Genomic DNA, 17,381 nt, shown 5'->3' with positions numbered 1-17,381 from the left:
ATTTCTTCTCTTTCACTTATTTATTATTCTGTTTTGCTTGCCCTTTTTCCCCGGATTTTTCTCAGGGAAATTCTGAAAAAAGATTTGTTGTTGATTTTGGCTCTTCCTTGTTGGCTACCTTACTGTCGTAGATCTGTAGACCTGATCTATTGACTAAGATCTTCATTTATCTTATTCAGAATTTTTAAAGAAGTCAATGCAAAAGCAAACTGCTCGAGTTCTTTATTTTTTTCAAGTATAACTTTGAATCAAGTTTTTTAGTCTATATTAACTAATTTAGTTTACATTCTGTCCCAATATGATAAAAATATTAAACAAATAATTACATAAAATATTTTTAATATAGTTGACAGCTCGAACTTAGGTGTATATTTTTAAAATAGAAGACAAGATGTAAAGGTAGAGTATTTTGCACAATAAATAAGCAATGTTTTAAAAGCCGGACCGGAAGTCGAACCAGAAAGATCAACGGGTCATGGTTCAATCGGTCGGATCGGTCGGACCGTTCGGTCAGACCGGTGACGCAATAATTAATTTTAAAAAATATTATATACATATAATTAGTATATATGAAAAATATCAAATTATTAAATAATTTAGAAATGCATTTAAATAATCTAAAATTATAATAAAATCATTGAAAATGGACTAAAACCTTATATATTTAATTTTATGTATGTTTAAAATATTTAATGATATTACAAATTATCAATTCATTCAAATCAAAATATTTTTTTAAAAGATAGATCAAATATCGAAACAAAAAGACTAGCGACTCACGATTTTAACACCACAATATATGAAATTTTCAATGAAATAATACTATATGGTTATAACTAGTCTAAAAATATATTAGGATATTTAAGGGGATCAATTTTTTTATTTTTCTTCTATTTTTTTAAAATTTTTTAGTATTTTTCAGTCAGGCTAAAAAACCGTCCGGTTTTCTGAAAACCGTTCCGGTTCCCGGTCCAACTCCGGTTTCCGGCTTAATAACGGCTCAACTCCGGTCCAATCCGGCTCAACTATGTGAACGGTTTTTTAGTTCAAACCGAGCCGTTAACGAGTCCGGGTGACGGTTCAAAAATTGTCTAGAGGCGAAGACACTCGCAAAAATTTCGCGAGTTATCTTTATGAAGCACTTTGTAAAGCAAACATTCACTCTTTTATGGATCACAAACTCCACAAAGGAGATGATATCTCACCCATTCTTCTAAGAGCCATACAGGAATCAGAGATTTCTGTGATTATTTTCTCTGCTGATTATGCTTCTTCAACTTGGTGTTTGGATGAGCTTGTTCACATATTAGAGTGTAAGAAAAAATTTGGAAGGATTGTGGTACCTATTTTCTACAAAGTTGACCCATCAAATGTTAGCCAACAAAGTGGGAGCTTTGGATATGGATTTGCTAAGCTGAAGCAAAGATTTAAAGACAACCCAGAGAGACTACACAAGTGGGAAAATGCTTTGATCCAGTCAACAAGCCTCTCTTCTAGATGGGATTCCACGAATATCAGGTACCTTCTAGTCATTCTTTGATATACTAGTGTAGATCACGTGCCTTGTATATATTAAAAAAAAAAAAAAAGAAAGTAGAGCTTTAATTTGATCATGTCTGATAGAGTTTTAGTACTCATTTCGATCTTAAATAGTAAGAGCTATGTTTGTTTTGATTCTAAAGTTTGGTGTGAATGGGGAAAAATGAGAATTAGGAAAATCAGGGAGAGAATACTACAAAGAAAAACCTCAAAAAGTAATAATTTTTGTTAACTATTTTTAGGAGTTATCCTTCATAATATTCTTTTCTTTTCAATTTTCTTTTCATCCAAATTAATGGTAAGTGTAAGACCTCAATTCAATTTATCGACTAAATTTATATTCTTTTTTCCTTAAACTATTGCATTATTAGTTGCACATATTGGGGGGTTTTTGATCAAGAGAGTAGTCAATAGAAATAATTAAAATGGTATTAACAAATTTAGTCTTCATAGTAAAATCATAAGGATTTAATTTGGAGGTCTCGAGACACCAAGAAATAATTAAAATGGATACTTTAGTGAAACTATAGATATACATTATTTACAAATAGATAATTTAACCAATTTTCTTATTCTCTGTAAATTAATTATTTAGCTTTTATATTTAGGACCATAAGACTGTAAATTTGCTAATCCATTTTAATTTCATTAGTCTACCTAATTTCTTGACATTTTTATACTGAATATTTTTCTTAAAAAAATATGAATTTTTACTAGGCCTGAGACCAAATTCATTAAAGAAATTGTGGAAGATATCTTGAGCAAACTGAACTACTATACATCATCAACATCATCATGTCATGTTGAAGGACTCGTGGGCATTAATCATCAAATTGAGAAAATAGAAGAACTCTTGATTGATGCTCGGATACTAGGAATATGGGGCACAGGTGGTATAGGTAAAACTACCCTTGCCAAAGCTTTGTTTGGCAAATTGAAATCACAATTTGAAGCTTCCTCATTTGTTGGAAATGTAAGAGAACAACTTGCAAGAAATGGAGTTGAAAAATTACAAGAACAATGCCTTAAAGAATTATTAAAAGATGAGGGCCTTCACATCTACAACATGAGATCCACTTTTGTGAAACATAGGCTTCAACGCAAGAAAATCCTTCTGATACTTGATGATGTGGACAATTTATTAACAGCAGAAGATTTAACCAAGTTGTGTGATTGGTTTGGAGAAGGAAGTAGAATTATTGTTACCTCCAGAGACATGCAAATTCTTAAGAATTCTTCTGCAAGTACAACATATCATGTTAAGGGATTAGAGTTCAATGATGCTCTAAATCTCTTCAGTTTGAAAGCATTTAAGCAAAATGAGCCATTTAAAGGCTATTTGGGGTTATCAAAGTTTGTTGTGAGTCATTATTGTCAAGGAAATCCATTAGCTCTTGTAGTGTTGGGTTGTTTTCTTTATCGAAAAACAAAAGAAGTGTGGGAAAGTGCATTGGAAAAACTAAAACAAGCCCCACATAAAGACATTTTTAGTGTTCTAAAATTGAGTTTTGATGGACTTGATGAGATGCAGAAGAATGTATTTTTTGACCTTACAATTTTCTTGAAGGGAGGAGCATGGAGGGTTTCTCTAGATTGTTTAAGAAGCTTATATGGTTCTTCTGCATATATTGACATATGTGTGCTTAAAGAGAGACCCTCATTTTAGTGAATGAAAATGGTGATATTGAGATGCATGCTCTTCTAATGGACATGGGGCTTGAAATTTCTAGGCAACAATTCATATCTAACCCAGAAAAACCCATTCGACTATGGAGGCACGAGGATATTTATCGTTTTTTCAACAATGACAAGGTAATAATTTATTTTTATTTTCTTGTCATTTATTTTCCTAAAAATTTATTTTTCATTCGTTAGAAATTTAAAATCCTCTGTAAGTCTCAATATTTGTCTAAGTAGTTTTTTTTTTAAAAAAAAAAAGTTCCCTGCTTTGATTAAAATTGGTTCGGGTGCAGAGCCTTTGTGTTGGGTGTAATTTATTAATCTTCTTAAATTTTGGAAAATAATTTATTATCAGGGAAACATGAATTTTCAGGAATTTTTTAATGAAATGCACAATAACGTCATTAATATTCATATTTCTGAAAGCAGATATACTTAACTGTTGTTTCCCTTAACTTGTTATTACTAGGCGACGGTGGAGGCAGTTCGATGCGTGTCATTAGACATGAGCAAGATGAAAATGATTAAATGGAGGTCTAGTGATTTTCAAAAAATGCACAATTTAATATTCCTTAGAATTTACAAGTCAGATCAAAGGAGAAAGCCTTCAAAGCTGAACCTTTTTGGACATTTGGATTATCTCCCAGAAGAATTAAGGTTTTTTAGGTGGGAAGAATATCCACTACCATATGTACCATTGCATTTCTGTGCCGAGAATCTTGTTATCCTTGGAACACCTAATAGTAATATCCGACAACTGGGCAATGGGACTCAGGTATGTACTATCATTTTTCATAGATCGCATCAAACACCGACCAGATTAAATCATTCACAATGCAAAGTGCTTTCTACTTTTCAGCATTTTCCAAATCTAAAGAGAATGGATGTACAGTATTCAAAAGATCTCACTGCTATCCCAGATCTATGCCATACCCCTAAGATTGAAAAGCTGTGTCTTGATGGTTGTGTGAGTTTGGCTCATATCCATTATTCTTCAGATGTCTCGGGAAGGAATGTGACCCTATATATACAAGATAGTAGGCCATTGGAGATGGACATTGAGGGCATTTTTAGAATGGAAGGGCTTAGTCCATCAGGGTTTGAGATTGTTCGCAGTTATAGTTTGGACGGTTGCGATAATTTGTCAATGAAGGTCGAGGTACGTGGCAAGATCATGTCGGGTGTTGGATTTAAACACGTGGAAGAGAATGCAGAATTGAGACAGAGATTGGAGTGTTTACTTCCATATGTGAAGAGAGTTGAATGGTCGGAGAGTGCAATTGATGATTTCAACCAACATTATAACTACCATCTGCATTATACCGATCCTTTTTACTCCCTTGCCACAGATAATGACCTACCACTTACAACACAAGTGGCGGCTATGGCGACAACGATGGCAACTACGACCACGTCAACGGAATATTATGATAGTAATAACAGTGTTACATTAACAAGGTATCACAGCAGCATCACTCCCAAGGAATTGATGAATTATCGGGAGCCATTAAATAAGAATATTCCTCGAGATTTAATTTTGAAAGCATTTTATTATGGTTATAGCCGACAATGCGGGCGAACCAGTAGGTCAAGCGTCACGGGTTGGAAGAATCTGTCCCCTTGAAAAGGTGGCATTTGACCAAGCCTTAAGCTGCCATTTTTAGGTGGCTCAACCTATGTTACCGACTCTAATTGTGGCTAAATATATTTAAGGGAAAATCACTGTCCTAGTCAAGAAAAATATTTACTGAAAAGTCCCAAAAGATATTTAAACAATTAAAAAGTTCTTTGAGACATGAGGGTGAGAGCTGAAAATAATGCAATGATCATTCTATCCTCATTGACAAGTAAGGAACCAAGCATTAACAAGTGATGGTCTTGGCATTGACAATTAGATCTGTAAACTCAACTATTGACAAGTGAGAGTTCATGCAATGACAATATGTTCTGATATTGCATTGACAAGTGATAGAAAAAAAAATTGACAAGCTACTGCACATCAAAATATAACTAAATATAAATTCTAATTAACTAACCAAACATGACAACTCAAGGCCGAGACATTGGCAAGTAATTGTCCAACAATTGACAAGTGTGGGTTCTGGGATTGACAACTGGCTCGGTATGTGCATATTAAACAACTCTCATGACGCAAGCAACTATTGACAACTGATGGTCCAGAAATTGACAAGTGACTATCCAACAATTGACACATGAAGGTCAGGCATTGACAAGTGAGAACATAATAATAACTGCATTATTTTCACCTATTACTTTTATGTCCCAAGGGACTTTTTAGTAGTTTAAACATTTTCTAAGACTTTTCGGTAAATAGCTTCCTTGGCTTGATCTTGCAGTGATTCTCCCTATATTCTATCCATCGATGGATATTCTACTATTGTTCGGCCTAGGTTGGGGCCTAATAGGTTTTTTTTTTTTTGGGTAGTATGGAGGCCCAGGGCCTAGAACAAGAAAAGACAAAACCAACACAAAACTAACATCCTCAACCCGTGTCTCTCCAGATCATCTGCGCCTCTTCATCTCTTGCCACACGCACAACTTCCTGAGGAATCTCAAAGAATAATCGACATTCTTTTCCCAGGTCTTTCTCAAGACTCAACTTTGCCATAGCATAGGGCCTAATAGGTTTATTGAATAAAAGTGAGGTGTCTGGTTTGAGAATTGTGATGGGCATGGAAATGTGAATGAATATATAGTACAGCGGGCTGGGATTGTGTTTCCGAGAGGAGTTTAACTGTTGGCGCTCTTTTGTGATGCTTATTGATATTCAGATACTGTGTAACATGTATCAGAGTCTGATGAATCCTTTTGCAGTAATCAGATTCTGCTTGTGATTTCAAAATTGACAAATATCCATTTTGCAAACTCTATGTAGTCAAGATTTGGGAAATACATGTTTTAATTTGTATTATAAGTTAAAGGATACTCTACATATGACAAATTATGAAAAATCATATATGCTAGTTTTATCAACGAAAATTGTTTCTCTGGTTAAGTCATACACGTATGGAGAGTAACGCACACAATAGAGCCCGCAGCAATTGTGAAGCAACATTAAGTAATTTATAAAGCACCAGTATTGCGGAAGCCTTCCGTGAATTACATATTAAAAAGCAAAATTAGCATTCCATTCCATAAAACGTTGTTCATATACAATAAAAATAAGAGTAAAATACTCTAGCTCTTCAATTTTACCTTAATTACCCAAACCTCCCTTGTATTTTGAAAATTTATATGGACCTCTCTCAAAATCAAAATACATGTTACACTAATTTCTCCTATATATTTAAGATTCCATTTCCATCTACCCAAACCGTTAGTTGACCGTTAGTCTAACTTTCAAACCTTTTTCTGGACCAAAATACCCCTCTTTATCATTAGAATTAATTAAGCATTTATATTCCCAAAAAACTTTATACAACAAAAAATAGTTATAATACATAAATTTTAAAACTTTTTAATATATTATAAAATTAATTAATTTTGGATTTATTGTAAAAATTTGTAATTTTAATTTTTTATTATATTTTTAAATTTATTTATTTTATTTTTTAAATGGCTAAAAATATATATCAAACATAAATTTTTTTGGCCGGATTAAACACAATTTTTTATTCTAATGATTTTAGTCAAAATATGCAATACAAAATAAAGTCATCTTATTTCTTTCTTTTTCTCTAAATAAGATTTATGTAACGGTAAAAATAATAATATAGGTAGTGATTTATTAGAAAGGGGTAAAATGGTAAATAAAATTTATTTTGAGAATATTTCTAACTGTGTTAAGAGATTGGATGAAACTATATATTTTTAAAATAGAGGGAAGGTCTGTATAATTAAGACATAATTGAAGGGATGTCAATATATTTTACTCTAAAAATAAATGACAATTTTAAGAAAATCCCTCTTGTGCAATGCTATTCGACATTAAGGAGCCTCAATCAGACAATTGTTTAAAGAATTAATATCATCATCAAAGTAATTAAGTAAACATGGATCGACAATCATGAATGATCATGGTGATACACCTTTTTTAGAATGCCAATAATTTATTTTGCATAATGCTTGAAGCATATGCATACACACAAACAATATGAAATAAATTGCAATAAAGATTTTCACTTGTTTAATCCTTGTTACTTTCCAATAATGGAGATGGAGGGATACTCTGCTCATGCCTGAAGAAATTACTTGGATCAACCTTAGACTTCACTTTGACCATCCTTATAAAATTATCCTTATTAAACTACGTGAATCCCCAAGTGCTTGACCTCAGGAAGCTTGTTCCATTGAATTGTTCCATCCCCAGACCAAGTTCTCTATAATTCACATATGCTTGAAGCATAAGGAGTCATGTAGTCATAGAATCCCCTTACCCAATTCATACGCTTTCCCATGCTCTTTTCTCTGTCGTACCACCTTGCCGCGTACTGAGACAAGAACAATGCATTGTAAAGCCCATTGACCAAAGATATTATGTGTATTTAATTTTCAAAGTCAATAAATTTGACATACGTTATATTTCTATATGGTTTTGCCAAAATCTTTCTTTTTGATAACGGAACATGGGGCATAGCCATTGACCAAACAACTGTTTGACATAAAGCCCTTCAAACAATTATGTTTTGAATATTTTTGTGTGAGAAAAAAATGTTTTATGTGGTTCAAAGTTAAATCATTTTAGGTTAAATAGTACTAATAATTATGCTTACTTATCATTAATTATTGCCATATGTGTTTTCCGTAATATTATATAATGCTCTTCCGGTCCTTAATATATGACTTAATTGGGGAGTTAATCTTTACGATGAATATAAAATTTAGTTTTCATATTTATCTATTTTTTTTCAGAGTGTCTTTATTGGTGTCCTTTAATCAAGTAAGAGAGAATGAAAGAATTGAGAAAGATGATTAGGGCGTTTTAGAAAAAAAATCGTATTAACTAATTTAACTAATTTCATTAATATAATTAAATTAGTTAGATATATCTTCTATCAAAGATCAAGGGAGTATTACTCTTCCTACCTCTGTTTATTTAACAACTATTTTTTGTTATATATGAGATAGAACATGTTAGTAATAATTTTCTCAAATAACTTCTATTTTGATTGTTTGAACTTACCACTTTAATCCTTGAAACAAAACTTGATTGTTTCCTGTGCGTTAGTTGGTCTTATAAGTCGTGTATTGTTACAAGTAGAATAAGCCGTGGTCAACGAATTTGTCCATTTAATATAAAAAAGTGTGGTTTATATTTTTATGAGAAAATTTCACTGCAACCCCTCTTTAGCAAATTAATATCATATTCCCTCCAAAAGATTCTGAAATTTTACTGCACCCATTGGACCAACATGACATTAAATTTTATAGGTGAAAATACATATATGCCATTTGATTGTTTTTCTTTTCTTTTGTTCTTTTCAATTAAAAGGCCCATCGCCGGAGCTTTGACTACTGGCCGAACCTCCATAAGCCGACAATCGACTGGATCTCTGTCCGCTAGTGGTCGAAGCTCCAGTGACCAAAAAATATGTTTGTTTTTAATCATCTTATTTTTGTTGTAAATTCCCTTATTTCATTTATTAATACAAACATTGATACTTGTATTGTGAGAGTTGTTAATTTGATTATATTTGTTGTTAATCACCTCATTTTTATTGTAAATCTCCTTATTTCAATTGTTAGTGCAGATATTGACACTTGCATTTATGGGAGTTGTTAATTCACTTATGTTTATGTTAATCACCTTATTTTTGTTACAAATCCACTTATTTTGTTTGTTAATGCGGAGCTAGATATTTGCATTTATAAGAGTTGTTAATTCCCTTATGTTTCTTGTTAAGAACCTTATTTTTGTTATAAACTCTCTTATTCCACTTGTTAATGTAGATCTAGACATTTACATTTATGGGAGTTGTTAATTCCCTTATTTTTTTTTTGTTAACCATCTTATTTTTGTTGTAAATTTGTTTATTGGACTTGTTAATGTATATCTAGACATTCGCATTCAAAGGTGTTGTTAAATCCTTTATATTTGTTATTTGTCACCAAATTTTTGTCGTAAATCCCTTTATTCCACTTGTTAAGGAGATTAGCAACAAATATAGGGGAATTAACTACTCATATAAATACAAGTGTCAATGTCAGCATTAACAAATATAATGAACATATTTACAATAAAAATAAGGTGATTAACAACAAATATAAGAAAATTAACAACTCCCATAATGCAAGTGTTAATATTTGCATTAACAAGTAAAATAAGGGTATTTACACCAAAAATAAGGCAATTAACAACAAACATATTTTCAGCCATTGGAGCTTCGACCACCAGTGGATTAGAGATCCGATCAATCATCGGTGTCTAGAGCTCCCACCACAGCAACAGTGGCCCTTTATTTAAGGGGAAAAATGGAAAACAAGCAAGGGGCAAAAATGTCATTTTACTTATAAAAATTTAATTTCATTTTGGTCCGGGGGTTGGAGTGAAATTTCAGAAACTTTTGAAGGAAATCTCATATAAATTTGCTACAAAGGGTGTACAATGAAATTTTCCCTATTTTTATACCGTAAATGAAGTCTTGCTCAGATAATAATTGACTTTTTTAAAATTCATTTATTTTTTCCTTCTCCTACGGCTGCCGCATCCACGCTTCTTGCCTGTTATCTCTCTGTTTTTTTTTTTTAATTTCTTTTCTTTGAATACTTTTTTCCCTACTCCATTTGTCATGTTTCTTGTACAAAATGAGAGAATATGAATAAAATTTCTATCTAAATTCTATTCTACCTAACAATTAAATTTACGGAGAACAATATATAAAATAAATTAAATAGCTATAAATATTTATAAATTTATTAATATAATATATCTTAAAATCTACACATATTTAATTATAAAATATGTACACCAAACAATGTAGGACTTAAGTATTGAAGTAGCATATGAATTATCAGGCCATACACAAACATCAAAATGCATATACTCCTCCGGTTCTTAATATAAGACCCATTTAACTAATTTGATTATATTAAGGAAGTTAGGTAAGTTAGTTAATTATAAGAAATGTGACACGTTCTTCCTAAAATACCATAATCATCTTTCTTAATACCCCTCTTCCTTCCTTCTACTTGATTATGGTTGAGGAAGTATCTATAGGGGTAATTTAGAGAAAATTGATAAATATAAGAAATGGGTCTTATATTTAGGATCAAAACCAACTCAACAATTAGGTCTTATATTAAGGACCAGAGGAGTACTTAGCCAAAAAAAAAATTGTTAGTTGAACAACATTTTGGAAATGCATTTGATCTCTGTGTGTGTGTGTGGGGTCTGATATCAGTAGGATAATGCAATGTTATGAAATTAGTGGGATGGTTAAATCAGTTAAGGTCAGTTCCAAAAAAAAAAAATTAAATCAGTTAAGATGCCATTTGAGTTGAGATTAAAGGTTATATGTGGGCCATTGGCCCAAACTAACAACACTCCATGAAAGGTTAACAAAGTGAAAAGGATTAATCCTTTTGTAACTTCAAATCTCCGCTGAGAAAGATATTTATATTTAGTGTCTAATAATATCTTAAATATGATTACATTTAATAGAGGGAGGCCTATGTTTAGAGGAAAAAAATTTAAAAACTAAAGTACTGAATCTCTCAGCATATAGAGAATCTCTCAACATGTAGAGAACAAAGAACTGCAATAAGCCTTCCATGGTTTTTTATGCAGCCTAACTTGACTTCATTTTTTTTTTTTTTGGAATTGTTTTATCAATTGTTCTTTTTGTCTTTGAATCCTTTCTTCAATAGTAACTAACAGCAGGCTGTTGTCGATACTAATCAACTTTTTTTGACAATAAATTAATTACCTAACAATATGTTACTACCGGTCCTTAATATAAGACTCAATTGTTGAGTTGGTTTTGGTCTTAAATATAGGACCCATTTTAAATATAGGACCCATTTCTCATATTTATCAATTTTCTCTAAATTACCCCTATAGATACTCCTCAACCATAACTAAGTAGAAGAGGAAGAGGGGGTATTAAGAAAGATGATTATGGTGTTTTAGGAAAAATGTGTCACATTTCTTATAATTAACTAACTTATCTAATTTCCTTAAATAATCAAATTAGTTAAATGAGCCTTATATTAAAGACCGGAGGAGTATTATTTTCCAAAGTGGAAGATGTGTGGATTGGATGAAGAAAAAAGCTAGAATTTACACGGCAACGCTACGCGCAGACTCTTGCTTCGAAGAAATTCAACTGTTGATCTCTTTGAAGATCAGGAGGAAGCTGCAGATCCCGGTGCCGCCATTTTTGCTATCTTTGTGAGCTATTTCTTCTGCTTCCTCCAGATCCAGGTTAGTACTGCCTAACGCATTTCTCTTCTTTCATTCACTTGCTTCATCCCATCCATCTCCTATTTTACCTACGAATTGTGCAAAACTCCTGCTAGTTTCTTCTTCTAGTGTTGAATCTTTATCTTGCAGTCGTCTGCTTTTACTCGTATCTAATGGAACATAACACGTGAGATCTGAATGCTATATTTTACTACGTGTATGTTGTATAATCCTCATAAACTACATTGAATTAGGAGTACCCATTGTTCGGTGAATTCTTAGTCATTTTTATTTCTGGTCGGCGGATGCCTCTCTGGAAATTTTGCTCCCTTGGAAAAGAAAACGGTTTCATACCCTTTTCCGTACTGTTAGGTCCCTCAACCTCAATAGTTCAACAGGCTGTTTTACGAATTTTATATTTCACTTCACAGTTCAGACCCCTGGACGCTGGTCTATTGTTTTGGTTTTGTTAACAGAATAGCCTAATGGAAGTCCAATAACCAAGGTCATCAGTGAAGCCCAATAGTATTAGATCCGCGTCTTCAGAAGATGCTATAACATATTAGGATAACGATACCTAAGATATTGTGTATTGTGCACTTGCTGAATATTTTTGTTAGATCTGTTTATCATCACGTGAACCAAGAGCCAAACCATAGCACCTCATGAGAAGGTAAAGCCAAAAAACAAGGATTAGTCTGAGGTTGAAGCAAGGAATTACTGTGACATGGATGCAACCATTGTTTTAATGCTCATAGAAGCTGTATTGATTTTGCTGGCAATAGCAATTTCTAAAGCTATCAGATTAATCTCTCCACTTCATGCTACCCATCCTATTTCTGTTGATGATAGGTAACATCCTCTATAGCAATTTCTCTTTGTTCGGTTTGCTGTTAGTGCAATATTATTCATGATTTCTTTCCATCTGTAGTGGTAAGGATGTTGTTGATGATCCGATTCCCACAGTTTCTTCTCCTTCTCATATCATTGATGCTCCTCTTGCAACCAAGTATGACGTCTTTCTTAACTTTAGAGGGGAAGACACGCATGACAACTTCACAAGTTATCTCTATGAAGCACTTTGCGATGCAAACATTGATACTTTTATGGATCACAAGCTCCACAAAGGAGATAACATCTCACCGATTCTTCTGGAAACAATAGAGGAATCAGAGATATCTTTGATTATTTTCTCCAAAGATTATGCCTCTTCAACATGGTGTATGGATGAACTTGTTCATATTATGAAATGTCGGGATAAATACAAAAGGGATGTCATACCTATTTTCTACTACCACGTTGATCCATCAAATATTCGCAAACAAGAAGGGAGTTTTGGAGATGGATTTGCTAAGCTTAAGCAAAGATTTAAGCACAACGAAAAAAGTGCAGGAGTGGAAAAAAGCTTTGAACCAATCAACAAATCTCTCTGGATGGGATTCAAAGAATTTCAGGTAGCAGCTTCTACTCATTCATCACTTATATTTTCTTTCTTTGGGCATTAAACATGATCATTCTTTTAATTTATATTGATGCTAGGACTGAACCCAAACTCATCAAAAAGATTGTGAAAGATATTCTGAGCAAATTGAATAGCAAGCCGTCCTTTCATCTAGAAGGATTAGTTGGGATTAGTCATCAAATCCAGAAAATTGAAGAGCTACTCGATGAAGCTCGCATTGTGGGAATATGGGGTATGGGAGGTATGGGTAAGACTACTCTTGCTAGAGCTGTATTCCACAAGTTGAAAGCACAGTTTAACGCTCTCTCCTTTGTTGAAAATGTAAGAAAACAACAAGGAATAATTGGGTTTGACAGGTTACAACAAGAATGTCTTAAAGAATTAATAAAAGATGAGGACATTAATGTCTTTGACATAAAATCCACTTTTGTGAGAAATAGGCTTCGACGCAAAAAAATTCTTCTGATACTTGATGATGTGGACAATTCAATACCAGCTGAGGATTTAACTAAAGTGTATCATTGGTTTGGAGAAGGAAGTAGAATTATTCTCACATCAAGAGACATACAAGTACTTCAAAATGTTTTTTGCATTTTCAATATACTCTGTCCCAAGATTGGATTTCCATGACGCCCTTCATCTTTTTAGTTTGAAAGCATTCAAGCAAAATGAGCCATTTAAAAGTTATGTGGAGCTATCAAAATCAGTAGTGGATTATTGTCAAGGAAATCCTTTTGCCCTTGTAAAGTTGGGTTCTTTTCTTCAGGGCAGAGGAAAAGAAGAATGGGAAAGTTCTTTGGAAAAAATAGAAGAAACTCCACCCAATTACATTATTGATGTTCTGAAATTGAGTTTTGATGGACTTGATAGGGACCAGAAGAATATGTTTCTTGACATAGCATTTTTCATCAAGGAAAAAGTTGATGTTTCTTTGGACCTAATAGGACAATTATATGGCTCTTCTGTAGATATTGACGTAAATGTTCTTAAAGAGACAGATCCCTCACTTCATTTGATCACAATGGCTATATTGAATGATAATCTTGTGAGGGACATGGGCGTTGAAATTGCTAGACAACAGTCATTTTCTAATCCTAAAGGCTCTGTTCGACTGCGAAGTCATAGGGACATCTATGATTTTTTCATTTGTAACAAGGTAATAATTTAATCTGTCTATTACTATTTTATCTCATTTTCTATGGTATTTTGGTAATTTTTATATAATAATCGTTGTTCTTTCTTTTTTCCTTTGACTTGCTTACTAGGTGACTGAGTCTATTCGATGCTTGTCATTGGATATGAGCAAGATAAAAAGGATTCCATTGACAATTAATGACCTTCGAAAGATGCATAATTTAATATTTCTAAAAATTTATTGGTCTGATGGGAGAGGGCCTTCAAAGTTGCTTATGGGTAACTAATTCAAGGTTGTTAGTTGGGAAGAATATCCTTCACCATATGTGCCATTAAGCTTCTTGTGTGGAGAATCTTGTTGAGCTTCAAATTCCTAGTAGTCATATAAGGCAACTTTGGAAAGGAGATCAAGTACGTACTCCTATATGTCTCAAGCCCCCAGATCTTGAATGCTTAAATATTGATGGCTGTGTAAGTTTGGATCAAATCCATTCTTCAAACTGTCCTAGTAAGCTTACCTATTTGTCTTAGAGATGATGGGCCAAAGCGAATAAACATCGGTGGCACTATTAAAGGGAGAAGTTGCACTGACAATGATATTGTGCACTATTATATGGATCTTCACAAGTTGTCATTCCAGGTGACAATGAAGATCTTTGTATCAGGAGGGACTGTCTCTGATGTTCGATTTGAACGTGTTAGAGATATCAGTGATGTCAAAATGGGGACCATCGCGAGCACAAGTTCATAAAGGGAGTCTATTCCAAAAGACTAATCTATTTGGCAGTAGAGAGTCCTTAAACTTATAAATCATATTTCAATTGTGAAGATCCTCAATGTGAGACATAGTAGGGAGGACCATCGCGAGCACAAGTTCATAAAGGGAGTCTATTCCAAAAGACTAATCTATTTGGCAGTAGAGTCCTTAAACTTATAAATCATATTTCAATTGTGAAGATCCTCAATGTGAGACATAGTAGGGAGACAGTGGCTTCTTTACTTCCATTTGTTAGCAAACCTTACAAGTTAGAGATTCGAGTCTGGGAATTTCAAAATGCATTATTCCTATGATTGTTATTATGGAGACTATTGTCATAGGCGTGATCATTTGATTCTTGCGATGGTGATTTGGCAGAGAACGCGGCGTTCAGAAGAGAAGCGGATAATGATAGTGAGGAGAAGATGAGATTGGAAGTTGAAGATGATGAGTTAATGGCACAAGGAGTGTTGTACAACGTAACACATACTACTGTATCAACAAGAATTCTCATTCACATAATTATTGTAAAGGGTATTTGATGTAAAGTCACACTTTTTTTTTTTTTTTAACTTTAACCAGTTATTAGTTAGATAGGTCTAGAAACAAGGGAGTATCATAGATTTTAATATCAAGAGGTCAAAATGGAAAAGTTCAACTAATGAGCTAGAAAATTAGAACAGTCACGTATATTTTGAATTAAGTATATCTCTCCTATGAGCATCTTTTATTTGAAACCAACGAATATAAATTAACTAATTGATCAAAACTGTCTCTTGGAAACAAGATCTTTCCTACTTATATACACACATTACATTCACAAAATGATTACATACGCTACATTTAACAAAAAAGGAATCAAAGATAGAGCAAAACAATAGAGTCGATGTCTTACGATAATACGTGAGTACAAAAACCAATATCTACACATCGATGCATATTGAAAACCATCAAAAGTCAATCACCTGCCGATACTTTTTCTTGAAAACCATAGGAGGAACAAAATGGAGTCATGATCTACATGAATGGGAAAATGAACAAAGAAATCTCCAGCCAACTCTTGCCATATGTCGATACTAAAACTAGGCATGTCCCATTTTGTTTCTGCTGTTGCAATATCATCATCATTGCCACCCCATATTATTGCTTCTTTATCCAGTGAGGTTCTTATATCTATAATAGGTTTAATCCTTTTGCAACAACTAGATCCTGCCAGTGATTTCAACATTGAAATCCCCGGAATGTCTTGAACTTGAGTACCAGTAATCTCACTTCTTTGTAATGTCACTTGTGTGAACAATGGCCAGCCTGTGATGTTATTAGGAACTCTTCTGGTTAATAATCTATTACTTGTAGTACTGCTACAATAACATTCCATTTCTGTCATTATCTCTCCTTCAATCTCCAATAATGGCTTCCTCTTTCCACGATAAGAGTTATAATCTATAATTGCCTCTTCTGTTATTGTCTTTTCTTCAAGCTCCAATAATGGCTTTCTCACCATTGCTCTGAGTTCATTGACTACATCTTTTGAAAGCATATTCTTAAGCTCTGCATGTTCAGAAAGAAAGTTGAAACGTTCGATGAAATTGCCAAACTCAGTAAGGTCTAACAAGCGAAGTGAAGTAACAAATGGAAGTAAAGATGACAATTTCAACTTTGAACTCTCCATATTTTTCAAGCGCTGATCTTCTGATAATATCTCTGACAATAATACTGACACAAGTTTAACCCAAAACCCAGAGAAAATATTACTGTCATTTGAGACGAAGAGCTTCACAGTCAATTTATGGAATAATGAGTTGCTAAGATCCAGAAAATAGTAGACAGCTACTAACCCTGAACTTGTCTCCTTAATATTGCCACAATGTTTATATGTCTTAGGTCTTTGCATTCTCGTATGGATAAATGGGAAAGCTTGTTCAAGCTACTTGAAGAATAAATTTGAGTCAAATTCTCACATTCATCAAGATATATCATACTCATATTGGGGGCTTGAGACTGATTTGGAAGCTCAATCATATGCTTTGAGGTAGTTAGGTTCATTACTCCTAAGTTTGGGAAATGCTGAAAAGAGAAACAACAGAAATAAATTAGGGAAAATGGTGAAAAATACCCATTTGAAAATTTAATTGTGCAGAAGGACCTGAATTGTGCAATTGCACGCAAGTGCAACATATCATCGCTGTGTGCAATTGCACAATTGCACAATTCAGGTTTTCCTCTTGGGAAGGTTTTCTGCGCGAGCGAGAGTTTCCTCTTGGGAAGCTTTCGCCGCGGCGAAAATTGAAAAATTAGAAAATCTGAAGGAGGAGAAGAAGCTCTGCTAGGGTTTCGGTGTTGTGGCTTGGGAAAGGTGTTTCTAAGGATCCATTACCTCAAGTAAGTGATTTTAACCTCTAATCTACTTTCTTTCTTGGAATTTTTGAGGATTTATGGTGAAGCCC

At 33.4% G+C, this 17,381-nt stretch overlaps 2 protein-coding genes across 6 annotated transcripts; both read left to right on the top strand.

The window, feature by feature from the left end:
• The first annotated feature begins 1,098 nt into the window (after positions 1-1,098).
• LOC114722652 (disease resistance protein RPS6-like) lies at positions 1,099-4,933 on the top strand. 2 transcript variants are annotated; one of them, XR_003738178.1, is made up of 4 exons: positions 1,099-1,518; positions 2,257-3,351; positions 3,689-3,994; positions 4,079-4,911. XR_003738178.1 is itself a non-coding variant. In XM_028908730.1 (3 exons), the coding sequence occupies exons 1-3, from the start codon at positions 3,229-3,231 to the stop codon at positions 4,841-4,843; spliced, it is 1,194 nt and encodes a 397-aa protein (XP_028764563.1). In that variant the 5' UTR covers positions 3,193-3,228; the 3' UTR covers positions 4,844-4,933. The 2 variants fall into 2 exon arrangements, 1 of the variants encoding a protein (XP_028764563.1); XM_028908730.1 differs by lacking the exon at positions 1,099-1,518 and having other exon boundaries at positions 3,193-3,351; positions 4,079-4,933.
• A 6,522-nt stretch (positions 4,934-11,455) lies between these two features.
• On the top strand, positions 11,456-14,030 carry LOC114722569 (disease resistance protein RLM3-like). Of its 4 annotated transcripts, none has more exons than XM_028908629.1 (3): positions 11,456-11,602; positions 12,202-12,433; positions 12,513-13,463. In XM_028908629.1, the coding sequence occupies exons 2-3, from the start codon at positions 12,309-12,311 to the stop codon at positions 13,084-13,086; spliced, it is 699 nt and encodes a 232-aa protein (XP_028764462.1). In that variant the 5' UTR covers positions 11,456-11,602; positions 12,202-12,308; the 3' UTR covers positions 13,087-13,463. The 4 variants fall into 4 exon arrangements, 2 of the variants coding, with proteins under 2 accessions (XP_028764462.1, XP_028764463.1); XR_003738167.1 differs by lacking the exon at positions 11,456-11,602 and adding an exon at positions 13,810-14,030 and having other exon boundaries at positions 11,797-12,433; positions 12,513-13,284; XR_003738168.1 differs by lacking the exon at positions 11,456-11,602 and adding an exon at positions 13,810-14,030 and having other exon boundaries at positions 11,797-12,433; positions 12,513-13,290.
• Positions 14,031-17,381: the final 3,351 nt, after the last annotated feature.

This window comes from Neltuma alba, unplaced genomic scaffold (assembly GCF_004799145.2).
Source record: "Neltuma alba isolate B1F8T4 unplaced genomic scaffold, ASM479914v2 tig00012097_pilon, whole genome shotgun sequence".
Taxonomy (NCBI): domain Eukaryota; kingdom Viridiplantae; phylum Streptophyta; class Magnoliopsida; order Fabales; family Fabaceae; genus Neltuma; species Neltuma alba.
This window is presented reverse-complemented; position numbering and strand designations above follow the sequence as displayed.

What these genes read in the sequence shown, in the direction of transcription:
- LOC114722652 (XM_028908730.1), top strand. Translation starts at nt 3,229, where the DNA reads ATGCATGCTCTTCTAATGGACATGGGGCTTGAAATTTCTAGGCAACAA. An exon ending in GTTTTTTCAACAATGACAAG is followed by an intron (nt 3,352 to 3,688) that starts GTAATAATTTAT and finishes TGTTATTACTAG; the next exon opens with GCGACGGTGGAGGCAGTTCG. An exon ending in AACTGGGCAATGGGACTCAG is followed by an intron (nt 3,995 to 4,078) that starts GTATGTACTATC and finishes TCTACTTTTCAG; the next exon opens with CATTTTCCAAATCTAAAGAG.
- LOC114722569 (XM_028908629.1), top strand. Translation starts at nt 12,309, where the DNA reads ATGGATGCAACCATTGTTTTAATGCTCATAGAAGCTGTATTGATTTTG. An exon ending in CCTATTTCTGTTGATGATAG is followed by an intron (nt 12,434 to 12,512) that starts GTAACATCCTCT and finishes TTCCATCTGTAG; the next exon opens with TGGTAAGGATGTTGTTGATG.